Raw genomic sequence first — 15095 nt, forward strand, 5'->3', positions numbered from 1 at the left:
TGTAAGAAATGAGAACCCTAAGTGTGATTTGGCGTCGCAAGCATATAAGAGGGCGAGCTTGCCCCTACTGTGTCTAACCAGCAAGTGTATGAAAAGGGGTTGCAGTGAATCCTCAGATTGCTCATTAAGACCACTGACAAACAGTGCCAGGTGAAGATCATAAGGATGATGGTCCAAAACAGTAGTCCATCCAAATTCTTAATGGGCTGCAATAATATCTTTACTACATTCATTATTCTGGGATCCGACTTCTAGATATGCATGGTAATCAAGAGTTATAGCGCCAAAGGTTTAGCACCAGCTAAGCTTGAAATTCACTTACTCACCCAGTCTTACAGGGCTGTCTTCGAGACACAAGAACTACAAAATCTTTGGGTTTATCTCCTTTCACTGATGGCGATGTAATGTAGTATATCTTCTCATCTTCATTCACATTCTCTACAACCTCACAAGTTCTGCAAGTACATTTAACATGCCATAGTCAGGACAGTTCAGCACCTGAAGTGTGCAATAAGCTCTCTTTAAAAACACTGCATCAGAAAGAACACCTTACCATTTTAATGTAGGCTCTTCAGTTTTTCTTCGGATTACTCGGAGAGTGTTAAAACTAGGCTGGAAACTAATTTGCAGTTCAGTTGGGCTTGTGCCACAAATAATGTTACTTTTCTGCAAAAGGGGGACCAACACCAAGTTCTCAAAGAATTGGGGTGCAATGAAACAGAGTGAAAGAGCCTTCTTCTTTGCAATGGCTCACCTATGGCTCTGCCCTTGATGCGCTAAAAAAAAAATCAAGTTAAGCTCCAGGACCAGCTGGTGTTGGAGCAAAGCAGTACAAGCAACTCTCACATATTGTCCTCTTTGGAAAAGCATCGAACTGCATTCACTACTATTTTCTAGGTATCTAAATGTTCCCCAGTATCACTGGCTTTATGGCTGATTACATCACTCTGTAACCCACTAACAATCAGCCGCCCGCCCAGTTGCCTTTCCCCCCCATCTTCCTTTTGCCCCTGTGCCTGGAGGGGTGTTCACAGGCCACTTTACCTTGACTTGTTCCTTGAAATATGTTAACTACTGATGCTAAACAATCTGTTCCACCTTGTATTTAGCTGTGAAACTCTGAGGCCATTTCCCAGCCCTGAAGAAGAGCTCTGTGTAAGCTCGAAAGCTGCTCTCTCTCGCTCTCTCTCTCTCACCAGCAGAAGCTGGTCCAATAAAAAAAATATTTACATCACCCACCTTGCCACCTGCCTTAGCTTAACATACATGGGAAAAGCAAAGACGCAGGGGAGTGCTCCCCTTACACATCTATTTCCCTCATTAATGAGGCTCTTAAACCACCAGCTGAAAGACTGCATGCCAGACTAGAACATTTTCTCCTGAAACTTGTGGGCCAAAATCAAACTGGCTCTCTGAAGAACAGCCCCGCTACCTGCAATGCTGCCTGCTATGTCTCTGGAGCTCTGTGGGCCTCCAGGCACTCAACACTTGAATCTAGTTCCCGCTTTTTAGATGTAGAAAGAGCATGTGAGAGAGCATCTTGGAACATTCTCTTTGATGTTTTGCATAAATTTGGCTCAGATGATGTATTCCTCCAGTGGTTCAAAATGTTATACTCTCATCCTGAAGTGTCTGTACTGATTTTTAATCAAAGTTGCCGAGTGCACTGTTTAGGAATAGCCCCCTGCCAGGGTATCCTTACTTGCTCTCTTCTTAGAGCCACTAGCCACTTACCTTAGCAATTTACCTTTATGTCAACCTATTCAATATAAAAACATTATCCTCACTCCTGGGGGGATCCTGCCTGACTGCGCGCCTGCAGAAAATGCTCCCCTACCCCCCGCAGAATTCCTGTGCTCCCCTGCAGAAAATGGCAGGGAAATAAAGGGACGCCATGGGGGAGTGGAGGGAGCGCGACCAAGGGTACAGTTTTTGGGTGGCATGGGGGGGGGCACTCTCCCCCCCACACACACCCCTCATTTTTGCAAGTGCAGTGCTGTCCAGCTGAAGGAGGCTGCATATTGGCTCCCTTGACTCTGCAGCTGAACGCTGCCTCCTGGGTCCTAGTGCCACCTGGGTCCTAGTGCCAGTTATGCTCCCTTTCTGTGTGCTGGGAGCCTTCCTGTTTTCTGTGCAACAGGGAGTGCCCACGATGGGGCTAGGTAAGGGGGGGAGGAGAGAAATGAGGGGGGCCTGAAGGGGTAGGGGGAAGAGGCAGTGGGGAAGGAATGGGGTGGAATAGGGCAGGAGAAGGGGAATGTGGGCATAAGGGGAGGCAGATAGAGAAGAAAAGGGGATAGGGGAATTGCAGGGGAAGCAGGAGCCCAGCATGCGGCAGCTCCTCGGCAGCAGCTGGGGCTCCCCCGTTAAGCAGGCCCATCAAACCCTCACCTTGACAAGCCCTATCCCACCAAAGAGCCCCCTACACCTGGACCCCCACCCCACTGAGCCCCAACCAGCTGCACCTGGACCCCCACCCCAGCCCCCCAGCTCCTGGACCCCCACACTGAGCCCTCCACCCACACACCCCTCACCAAGTCCCAGATCCCCTCTCCTGAGCTCCAACCACATTCACCTGGGTGCCGTGCAGAGGCCCATTGCCCCTGCACCCGGAACCCCACAACGAGCCCCTGTGATTCAAATCTCCCACTGAGCCACCCCTACCCAGATTGCCCCACACAGAAACCTCTCACCCACACACCTGGATCCCTCCACACTAAGCCCCTCCACACTTGGATCCTGCTGTGCTGAGCCTGCTCACTCACACCAGATGTACCTGGGGCAGAGAGGCAGGGCCCCGGGGTGTTTCTGGGGCAGGCCTGGCCCTTGCACTATGTCAGGGTCAGGTGCGGCCTCACTGCCAAGTCCCTGTATGGGGGGACATGGGAGCTTCAGGGTGATCTCCCACCTCAATGCAGCCAGTGTGCTCTGCTCCGCACTGCCATGCTGGAGCCACATTTATATAATGACAAATAAAATTGACAGAATTTTGCAGAATTTTAAAATATTGTGTGCAGAATTTTTAATTTTTTAGCACAGAATTCCCTCAGGAGTAAATCCTCAACCGTGCTTTTTATGCAGACAATATTTTTTGCTTTATTTCTACTCCTAACGCCTGAGCACTGTGGAGCCAATAGATCATTTTGGTCAGTTCTCGAGGCTATATATTAGTTATAAGAAATCCAAAGCTCTAGATATATTGCCACATATGCCTTTAATTTTTCTTCAGACTTTCCTCTTTGTTGGGCCTGCAAATCTCCTCGAAGCACCACTCGGAACATAATCAAAACATTTATCCTCCGATAAAAACCTTTAAAGATACAATGAATCACTGGAAAAGCCTCTCCTTTTCCTTAAGTGCATGTATACACCTAATTAAAATGGTACCACATCCACCTGTTTTATATCATCTCCCACTATTTCCTATTCTATTCTCTGTGAGGGATATTAAGAAAATAAACAGCTCACAGAGTTTATTTGAGTTAGCAATGACTCTAAAAAAACCATAAAACTTCTTTGGCATTTAGGAGGCGATGACTATGAGTTTCCTGATCTCTGACATTACATTCAGCTGGGGCACACTGTGAATTGGTCACACCGCATAAACATGTTCAATTAGAGCAGACTAGGACTGAGTGAGCTGCTCTGCCTTGCTTCTCGCACTGTGAATATACACTATACGATTAAAGTTGAACCCTTCACTATGCCCCATGTTTAGGGCATGGAAACTTGCTCACTCTCATACAAGAAAACCTATGGCGCAGCCCCCTCTCTTGTCAATTCATGGCAATCCCAATTTGAATCCAGAAGAAAGGTATCTACATCACAAGTGATAGCATCTGAAAAGTTTAGTTAACAGCAGCGTGAAATAGTGCTAGAAAAAAAATCTTGAGCTGCTCTTACAAGTAATGTTTGTCCCATTGCCTGCGGAGTCTGAAGTCAGATAAAAGGAAGAAAGCTAGATTTGATGGTATCCTCACTTGCATTTCTACCTTGACAGACAAGATATCACTCTCCTCCTGTGTGAATATTTTTATCTGAAACAAATGAACAGCATTAAAAAAATACAGAATGAAGAACATAAATGGACAACTTCACCAGCTTTTCACTTGTCAAGAGAACATGCAACATATGTCTGACAGGCAGTGAGATGCAGTTGAGTATTTAAGATTAAAAAAAGAAAAGAAGTACTAGTGGCACCTTAGAGACTAACCAATTTATTTGAGCATCAGCTTTCGTGAGCTACAGCTCACTTCATCCGAGTCGCACTCAGAGGCTTGCTATGTAAAAGGGGTCACCAGTACAAAAGTTTGTGAACCACTGGTATAGTCTGTATAAGCCAGTTATAGTATTGAAAAACTGTTTCACAAAAGTTTTAAGAGTTTTTTTTTTTTTTTTTTTGGTATTTCTCTACTGCTGAACCCACGCCAACTGTACACGGCCCAGGGTGTGTGACAAGCCCAATTCCTGTGTGATTTCCACAAACACTAGGACACCCTTTTCTGGTACAGAAAAAAAGCCTCTTCAGTAAGGCTGTGTTGACATAGCCTTGTGGCTAAAAGCTGCATAGTGTAGACAACCCAGAGAAAAGAGGACTGCGATGAAGAAGTAAAGGAGTCATATTGGAGAGGAACCAACTAAAAGCCTCCAAGGCATTGAAACTCTCAGGTAATTCAGCAGACTCCTGGAAAGGATTCAAACAGAGGTTTGATGTATAAATGCAAGCAGCTGGCTCTGGTGAGAAAGAAGACCAGCAGAAAACAGCAATCTCCTTAAATATTTCAGGACTTGAGGCAGTGGATGTCTTTTATAGCATGCAACTAAATCAGGCAGACATTTGAAGAATATTGTATACCTTAAAAGAGTGAAACATTTGACAGGTACAGTATAAGTTTCACCTAAGAAGACAAACTGAAAGGAGTGTCCTTTGAAGAGTTCCTAACAGAACTGAAGCTAATGAGCTCAACCTGCAACAATGGACAGTTAACAGATTGTTATAAGGGATCGAATTGTAATTGGAAACAAAGATCCAAAGCTGAAAGAAGAGTGTTGGATGACACAGAGCTAACTTTGGATAAAGACTGTGTCAGGCAGCAGCAATCACTCAAAACAGAATAATAACAATGGAAGGAAAAGAGGACACTGCCACTCTGGATAGAGTGACAAAAGAGAAAAAACTGGCGATCAATAAGTCAGTACAGAACAAAAAACACAGAGAAGCCTGAAAAAAGCAAAGCATGAGAGTTTGCAAGGGAAATCTTCAAGGACTGCACAAGGTGTGGACAAAAACAGACTTCAACAATGCCCAGCTTTTGGGAAGAACTGCAATATTTGTAAGAAATACAATCCTTTTGCCAAAGTCTGCAACTAGTATGAACAGCTGCAGAAGAGGAAAGCATGCATGCTGCTGCAGTGATCCAGGAAGAGAGCAGGGACAGCAACAGAAAAAGAAAAGGAGTTCTTGTGGCACCTTAGAGACTATAAATTTGTTAGTCTCTAAGGTGCCACAAGTACTCCTTTTCTTTTTGTGAATGCAGACTAACACGGCTGCTACTCTGAAACCAACAGAAAAAGGAGTTTTATCTGGGACAGTGGTTTTCAACCTGTGGTCTGTGGACTCATGGGGATCCACAGACTATGTTTAAAGTTTCCAAAGGGGTCTGCACGTCCATTTGAAATTTTGTAGGTGTCCACAGATGAAAAAAGATTAAAAACTACCGATCTAGGAGCTGTATCTTAAGAGGAACAGATGAATGCACAGTTTCCTTATAGACTAATGGGACTCTTATATTTTGACACTGGTGCTCTGGTAAATGTTGTTTCAGATATTAGTTTTAAAAAGTTAAAGAAAAAAACATGAAAAAAAATGGTGAGCAAACAGGTTAAATTGAAAGTTTATAATGGGGAACTCATTCCTACTAGATGTATGTGTGTACCAAAAGTGAAGGTAAAAGATATGACTGGCGTAAAAGTATTTTATTACTTTAGATGCATTGCCTGGATTTTAGCAGATTCCCTTACATGAGAGGAGTGCTATATGGAAGATATTGCTTACTCAGATTACCTTTTGATCTAAAATCTGCTCCAGAAGTCTTTCATAGAAATGTGCAGCAAATATTTGAGGGAACTGAAGGCACAGAAAGCAGCACAATAGAGAATCAGAATTACAGGTTACAGAGAGCATTGGACAGGACTAGAGCAGAAAGCCTGAAGCTAAATAAGCAAAAATGTAAATTCAGGCTCAGAGAAATTAACCTATTTAGGAAAAAGGTTAACTGAATAAGGGGGATATATTGATCTTACCAGAACACAAGATATAACAAATATGCTACATCCAGAAAACAAGGAGGGATTACAGAGGTTCATAGGAATGGCTAATTTTTTTGGTAAATTTAAACCTAATTTGGCTGCAGAAACCAGCAACCTCTGTGCAGTCATGCAAAAGAATAACCAGCGGACATAGGATGCTAACCTGGACAAAGAGTTTGGTGATTTAAAACAAGTGATTCAGAAAACCCGTTCTAAGGTATTTTGACAGCAAGAGGCAGACCTAATTGTCCACTGATGCCTCCAAAGAAGGGATAGGGGCTGTTTTGCTACAAAGATATGATGAGCATTGGAGACCGAAGGCATATGCATCCAGGGCTCTTACAAAAACAGAATGCCACTATGCCCAAATTGAAAAGGAAGCTTTACCTCTGGTGCATGGTTGTAAAATATTTCATGTGTTTCTTTTAGAAGACTAATTGTTGCAGAAATAGCATGGTTTATGGGCCTGGGGTACCACATAGACTGCTTTGGATTTGGGAAGCCCAGGGCTTTCAGGGTCCAGAGTTCTGGAGCAGCCTGCCACTTGGACTGCCTCAGATTTGGGGAGCCCACAGCTTTCAGGATTCATGCCTCCAGGGCTGCCTGCCAGATGAGATTTAATTCATGAAGCTAGGGTTTCATTCCTTTTTCTTGGAGAATGTGACAAGGTGTATCAACCCCTTGGACAGGAGGGGGTTAAGAAGCAACTCTGGGCTCAGGGGCCCCACCCCTCCGCCTGTGATGAACATGCTCAGGTTGGAGGCGGGGTTTAAAAGGCTGCCAGACAGTTCACTCTGATGCTGGCAAGCCAGGGAGAAGGATGTGCTCTGGGATCTCCAGGGCAGGATGTGACCTAATTCCTCCACCAAGCCAGGGAATGGGGGGAGCTGCCGCTTCCAGAGACTGGGACCAGGGCCAGAAGCCCGGAAGGTAGCTGGGATGCAGTATGATGGACAGCCTCTGAGAACCCTGGGTCAGAACCCGATGGAATGGGAGGTCCTGGGTTTCCCTACTCCTCCTGTGAGCTGCATCCATGAAGTGGAGCAACAGCCAGTGAGGCAGAGCCACCATCCATGAGCTGTACCCAGTAGGCAAGGACGCTACTGGAGACAAACCCCTGGGCATAACCGCCGCTTTGGCCTTTAACCACCAGGCAGGAGATGCTGCCTCCCACTCACAGAGAATTTCAAAAATTTTGTTTTCCTTTCCTAATCAGAACTAAACCAAATTTTGAAATATCAAAATAATTCATGAAACAGAATATACGTTGTCTGCCCAATTCTAAAGGTGAGCATGATCTGCCCCTCCAAATGTTACTGAAGTTGGCATGCAACTCTTCCACAATTCTGGACTTACATTATCCAGAGTGCTGGTTATTTCCCATCCACATTTTGTTGCCAGGACTGTCAGGGTGGCTACATTGCTGTAACTCAAGTATGCCTGAAATGTAAGATATACTATTAAAAATGAAGGGCTGATATAAAAGAGAATCTCATTTCTGTACCATAGTTACTCCAAAATCACAAACCAGGCAAATGTATTTTTTCCCTTAAGTGGTCTTCTTCCAGAAAACACAGTCCAGTAGTTTCTGAATTAAATACTTTCAATAGCTGAATTGTGTTTTCACATGGCCGATGGCAAAAGAACCCTAATTAAAAACACTAATTTGGGTTTCTTTGATGGATAAAATAAAGCAATAAACCCCTCTACTGTCAGAGAGACAATACGCTTCACCTCTGAGGCTACTAAATTAATGGTATACTTCAGTTTTCTTATAAGTAATTAAAATCTGCTAGCAAATTAACCTCTTCACTGCTGTTAGATTGTGCAAATATTTTGGCAGCTGCTTGAAAACAGAAGGTGTAATCAGAGGAGTGGATATCTGGACTGGATGCCTATTACTTGTGTTTGACAACACTGGATACGTACATGTCCAGGATGGAGCTGATATTTGGAAGTGGTAAAAAGAGAACATACAGTGCAAGAATCTTTAAAGACTTGTTTCAATTTCATCTTTAAAAAAAATGGATTATTCAGTTTGTTCAGATTTACTGTCTGTTTATATTTACTTTCCTGCAGAAAAAAATTTCTACATCCACAGAATTCAAACTCTGATGGTGACACACTCCAGTGCTGTCGTAGTCAATGGCAAATAATTTCCCACATTATACATCTCCAATTATTATTTATTTTCTTTTAGATTTAATTAAAAGGACCTAATACAACATCAAGGAGCTACTGGGGTTAAAAAAAAACTTTCATACAGAACATTCCACAATAAAATAAATCTAGGGATTTGTATAAATACACAAAATCATGGAAATTCAGGGCCAGTATTGCTAAACCATCCTTAGTTCACCCCACTATGCGTAAGTATTGCTACACATAGACTATATACATTTACCCACTCTTCCGACATTAGGTACAGCAAGTCAAGTTAAGATGCTAACTGTTTGGGTCAGATCTTTAGCATTGTTTTGACACATGCAGAATGTCCAAATGTACCTCTAAGACTATGTATGTGGATGAATTCAGATGATGTAAGTATTACCTGGTTGCTTCTATCCCAGAGATCAGAGGAAGGAGTGTCTTCCTTATTGGAGAGGATATATTTTCTGAAATACATATTATGTATACAAAGAGGTAAAAAAAAGCAAATAGCATTCATTGTCTTCCTTCAGTGTACAATGACAACCACTTACATAGTATTCAGCATCTTCTGAATGCTTTACAAATATTAATTAATTAATCCTCACGACAACACAGTGAGTTAAGTAAGCATTAGCTCCTCTTTTTTTCCCAAAAAAGGATGGGGAACACACAAGAGGGCCCAAATATTTCTTGACTTACTCAGATGAATAGTAGCCATTGATTTCATCATGACTTAGGCAAACAGGATCAGGTCCAGAAATGCTAAGTGACAATAGCTATTTAATCTGAGAAGACTTAAAATAATGAGCACAGTATATGTAAAAAAAACCCATTCACTTCTGCCCCACTGTGAAAGTTACCTTTGAAATTTATATATACCTGGTTAGTCTAATTCTCCTGCGTGCAATAGCTCCATGATATCTTCTCAAACCATCCTTCACAAGAAGCAAAATGAAACAGAAATAATCTGATTGAATTATGATACATTCTACTTTGATAATGTTGTGCAAATAAAAGACAATTAAGGATTATTTATTAAAAGGGACACTGTCACATACCAAATGTAAAGTATGTTATTTAAACCCCTCTGCCCCAAAATAACTGCACTAATTACAATGGAATTTCCCCAGGTACGGACTTGATCAATTTTTTTTAATGTGATGTATCCTGTTACATAGCAAAAATAATCTAACTACCAGTCTGGAGTATCCTAGTAGCATAGTGTTATTACATGGACTTTTTCCCAAGAGCAATAAAGAAGTACAATGCTAAACATTCTGTACTTGCCAAAAGTGCCACCTTTTAGATAAAATATTAATCCAAGGGACTTTCTACACAGAGCTCAACATGGAAAGCAATATTTGAGGGATTTCTATACCGCTTTAGCATGTCTGCATTGGAGAACAGAGGGCAGTGCATTATGAAAAATTAGAAGTGAGTACTGCACAATAGGGTTGATCACCACCTCAAACTGACTATTCAGTCACTACTTTTTTCCATTGCTATTCCATTGAGAATAGAAATTTCAAAAGCGACTAAGTAATTTAGGAGCATAAATCCCACTGAATGTCAATGGGACTTGTGCTGTGTGACTTAGGTGCTTTTGAAAATATCACACCTAACCTTCTATTTTAGTCTGTTAGTCTGCATATTTTTTCTTCTTCAACTGCAGTAGAAAGCAGCTTCTTTTTTATTTCTGCTTCAGAGCTGGTACTCTGTTCCTGTTAGAAAAAAGGGACTGGAGTTAATGCCCTGTGAGGTGCTGCTTAGCTGAAGCATTGCTTCTCTAGTTGAAGTTAAGGTGCCAGCAGCCATCACATTTTTTAGAAGAGTGGCGATAATGCTGACGTAAGAGTCAGCTTTCCCTCTTGAAACAAGATGGAGTTTAATGTTCAAGGTAGTGCATTGGCTAGCGTGGAGTGCATATGACTCCTCATTTCCTCACAAAGTCATTACCCTACTAGTCATTAATTCACTATTTTAGTAGCTCTTTTATTCCTGCCCTGGTGCTTTATGAAATTCTGTGAGAAAGAAAAAAGAGCTAACAAAAGATTACATCATAGCAGACTATTCAAACAGAAGTTTTATATTCATGAAGATTTAAAAGCTCAACGAACCACTTTAAGGGATCCATGTACTTGGGCTGGAATGTTCAAAGGAGCCAAAGGGAGTTAGGCACTAACTCCCATTGAAATTCAGTGGGACTTGGGTGCCTGACTCCAGCAACTTCCTTTACAAATCCCCAGGCTAGTAAGGAGTTGCTCAATTACCCTACAAGCATTCTCAAGTTCAGAATATCCTCTTGAGGAGGAGGAAGAGAAAGTAATTCAGTTTATAACCTTGTTTAGCTCTTCACTTCCCCGGAATGTCTGACAGTGATTGGCTGTGTGATATGCATTACTTTTGGGTTGGACTATATAAGCCATCTCTATATTCATTTTCTCTCTCATGTAAAGAGCTGACCTTTGTAGTGGGTTTGACTCTGGGGAAGATGAGGAGCTCTCCTTTGTCATTTACAGCATTAAAAATCAGAAAAGCACTGTTAATATGCCGCGCTTGGCCTATGGTCCACTCCTCACAGTTGTAGGCCTCAACACGAACGCCAACCTCAACACTGAAAGAAGAGTTTAAATGAATTATTTAACCATGACAGAATGACACAGAAGCAGCAATGAGACAAACATAATAACTAGAGCTGTTATATACTTCTTGGGTACAGGGAACAACAGTGATGGAAATCTGAGTATTTTGGACATATGAACAATTAATAATTAGTTTTCTATCTGGACACAGAGGCATATTTCAGCAGTGATGTAAAAGGTGGTGTAAGATTGTCAAGGTTCCTCCCCCACTCTGAACTCTAGGGTACAGATGTGGGGACCTGCATGAAAAACCTCCTAAGCTTATCTTTACCAGCTTAGGTCAAAACTTCCCCAAGGTACAAAATATTACATCCGTTATCCTTGGACTGGCCGCTACCACCACCAAACTAATACTGGTTACTGGGGAAGAGCTGTTTGGACGCGTCCTTCCCCCCAAAATACTTCCCAAAACCTTGCACCCCACTTCCTGGACAAGGTTTGGTAAAAAGCCTCACCAATTTGCCTAGGTGACTACAGACCCAGACCCTTGGATCTTAAGAACAATGAACAATCCTCCCAACACTTGCACCCCCCCTTTCCTGGGAAATGTTGGATAAAAAGCCTCACCAATTTGCATAGGTGACCACAGACCCAAACCCTTGGATCTGAGAACAATGAAAAAGCATTCAGTGTTTTACAAGAAGACTTTTAATAAAAAATAGAAGTAAATAGAAATAAAGAAATCCCCCCTGTAAAATCAGGATGGTAGATATCTTACAGGGTAATTAGATTCAAAAACATAGAGAACCCCTCTAGGCAAAACCTTAAGTTACAAAAAAGATACACAGACAGAAATAGTTATTCTATTCAGCACAATTCTTTTCTCAGCCATTTAAAGAAATCATAATCTAACACATACCTAGCTAGATTACTTACTAAAAGTTCTAAGACTCCATTCCTGTTCTGTCCCTGGCCAAGACGACTACAGACAGACACAGACCCTTTGTTTCTCTCCCTCCTCCCAGCTTTTGAAAGTATCTTGTCTCCTCATTGGTCATTTTGGTCAGGTGCCAGCGAGGTTACCTTTAGCTTCTTAACCCTTTACAGGTGAGAGGAGCTTTCCCCTGGCCAGGAGGGATTTCAAAGGGGTTTACCCTTCACTTTATATTTATGACACGCCCCCCAAATCTCAGCTAGGGTGAAACACTGGCTGGGATTTCTTCCTGGAGCTCTAGGAAAACAGAGTTAATAAGACACATGCATCTCTAAATATACTACCAAGTACATAAAGACTAACAATATTTTCCACATCTCAAGGACGATTTTAACCAGTTGATTCTGGGAAACTTTCACGGGAGAGTGCATCAGCCACTTTGTTAGAAGCTCCTGAGATGTGTTGGATGTCGAAATCAAAATCTTGGAGAGCTAAACTCCACCGAAGAAGTTTTTTGTTAGTTTCTTTGACGGTGTGAAGCCACTTTAGTGCAGCATGGTCGGTTTGCAGGTGGAAACGCCGTCCCCAAACATATGGGCGTAGCTTTTCCAGAGCGTAGACAATGGCATAACATTCTTTTTCAGTGACTGACCAGTTGCCCTCCCTCTCAGACAGTTTTTTGCTGAGAAACACTACAGGGTGGAATTCTTGATCAGGTCCTTTCTGCATTAAAACTGCTCCCACACCATGCTCGGATGCATCTGTGGTTACTAGGAACGGTTTGTCAAAGTCTGGGGCCCTTAGTACAGGGTCAGACATGAGTGTCGCTTTAAGCTTGTTAAAGGCCTTCTGACACTTTCCGGTCCACTGAACAGCATTTGGCTGTTTCTTTTTGGTTAGGTCTGTCAGTGGGGCAGCGATTTGGCTGTAGTGCGGTACAAATCGTCTGTAATAACCGGCCAAGCCTAAGAAAGATTGAACCTGTTTCTTTGACTTTGGGACAGGCCACTTTTGGATAGCATCCACTTTGGCCTGTAGGGGGCTGATAGTTCCTTGACCCACCTGGTGTCCAAGGTAAGTCACTCTGTTTAGGCCTATTTGACACTTCTTAGCCTTAACAGTTAGTCCTGCCTCCCTTATGCGCTCAAGGACTTTTTGTAGATGTTCCAGGTGGTCTGCCCAGGAATCCGAAAATATGGCCACATCGTCAAGGTAGGCGACTGCATATTCTCCTAATCCCGCTAGGAGACCATCTACAAGTCTTTGGAAAGTGGCGGGTGCATTTCGCAGCCCGAAAGGGAGTACATTAAATTCATACAGCCCGAGATGTGTGATGAAGGCTGACCTTTCCTTGGCAGATTCATCTAGCGGTACCTGCCAGTACCCCTTGGTTAAGTCCAAGGTAGAGATGAACTGGGCCCGTCCCAGTTTCTCTAATAGTTCATCAGTGCGTGGCATTGGATAGTTGTCTGGGCGAGTTACAGCATTTAGCTTACGGTAGTCCACGCAAAAACGTATTTCCCCATCTGGTTTGGGAACTAGAACCACTGGAGATGCCCATGCACTTTCAGAGGGGCGGATTACACCCATCTGTAACATATCCTGGATCTCCCGTTCTATAGCAGTTTTAGCTTGAGGAGACACCCGGTAAGGGTGGACCCTAATTGGGTGAGCATTACCTGTGTCAATGGAGTGGTATGCCCGTTCAGTCAGTCCTGGGGTGGCTGAGAACGTTGGCGCGTAGCTAGTGCACAGCTCCTGGATCTGCTGTCGCTGCATACGCCCAAGGGTCATGGAGAGGTTCACCTCTTCCACACCACCAGCACATTTCCCTTCGTAATAGACACCTTCAGGCCACTCAGCATCGTCTCCTCCCTGGGCTGTAAACTGACAAACCTTTAATTCTCTGGAATAAAAGGGCTTTAGAGAATTAATATGATATACCTTAGGCTTTCGGTTGGAGGTGGGGAATGCTATGAGATAATTAACAGCTCCCAGGCGCTCCTGGACCACGAATGGCCCTTCCCACGATGCTTCCATTTTATGGGCCTGGAGCGCCTTTAAGACCATGACCTGGTCTCCTACTTTGAAGGAACGCTTTCTGGCATGTTTATCATACCAGGCTTTTTGCTCTTTTTGAGCATCCTGTAAGTTTTCTCTAGCAAGGGCTAAAGAGGTTCGGAGGGTGTTTTGTAGGTTGGTTACAAAGTCCAGAATGTTAGTTCCTGGAGAAGGTGTAAATCCCTCCCATTGCTGCTTCACCAACTGCAATGGCCCCTTAACCTCACGGCCATATACAAGTTCAAATGGGGAAAACCCTAAACTGGGATGTGGTACAGCTCTGTAGGCAAAGAGCAACTGCTGCAATACTAGGTCCCAATCATTGGAGTGCTCATTTACGAATTTACGTATCATGGCCCCCAAAGTTCCATTAAACTTCTCCACCATGCCATTTGTTTGATGATGGTAAGGAGTGGCAACCAAGTGATTTACCCCATGAGCTTCCCAAAGGTTTTTCATAGTTCCTGCCAGGAAATTAGTCCCTGCATCTGTGAGGATGTCGGAGGGCCAACCTACCCTGGCAAAAATGTCTGCTAGTGCCTGGCACACACTTTTAGCCCTGGTGTTGCTTAGAGCTACTGCTTCCAGCCATCGGGTGGCAAAATCCATGAAAGTCAGTATGTACTGCTTTCCTCTGGGTGTCTTTTTCGGAAAAGGACCCAGAATATCCACAGCTACTCGCTGAAATGGAACTTCAATGATGGGGAGTGGCTGGAGAGGAGCTTTGACCTGGTCTTGAGGTTTTCCCACTCTTTGGCACACCTCACAAGACTGGACATAGGTAGAAACATCCTTGCCCATTCCCTCCCAGTGGAATGACCCCCCCAAACGGTCTTTGGTCCTGTTCACCCCAGCATGGCCACTAGGGTGATCATGGGCTAAGCTCAAGAGCTTGGCCCGGTATTTAGTTGGAACTACCAACTGTCTCTGAGGATGCCAGTCTTCCTGGTGTCCCCCAGAAAGAGTTTCCTTGTATAAAAGTCCTCTTTCTACAACAAACCTGGATCGATTAGAAGAGCTGAGAGGCGGTGGGTTGCTCCGTGCCGCCGTCCACGCTC

At 43.4% G+C, this 15095-nt stretch overlaps 1 protein-coding gene across 2 annotated transcripts in view; it reads right to left on the reverse strand.

Moving 5' to 3' along the window:
* The window catches only part of ACOT12 (acyl-CoA thioesterase 12), a 49629-nt gene that overhangs the window by 7016 nt on the left and 27518 nt on the right, over window positions 1–15095 (reverse strand). For both annotated transcript variants that reach the window (XM_073344384.2, XM_073344385.2), the window contains 6 exons: window positions 10924–11074; window positions 9340–9395; window positions 8861–8924; window positions 7666–7749; window positions 3904–4037; window positions 327–455 (listed from right to left, as the gene is read on the reverse strand). In XM_073344384.2, the coding sequence (XP_073200485.1) occupies window positions 327–455; window positions 3904–4037; window positions 7666–7749; window positions 8861–8924; window positions 9340–9395; window positions 10924–11074 (618 nt within the window). The remainder of the gene's footprint in view (window positions 1–326; window positions 456–3903; window positions 4038–7665; window positions 7750–8860; window positions 8925–9339; window positions 9396–10923; window positions 11075–15095) is intronic.

This window comes from Lepidochelys kempii, chromosome 5 (assembly GCF_965140285.1).
Source record: "Lepidochelys kempii isolate rLepKem1 chromosome 5, rLepKem1.hap1, whole genome shotgun sequence".
In the NCBI taxonomy this organism is placed as follows: domain Eukaryota; kingdom Metazoa; phylum Chordata; order Testudines; family Cheloniidae; genus Lepidochelys; species Lepidochelys kempii.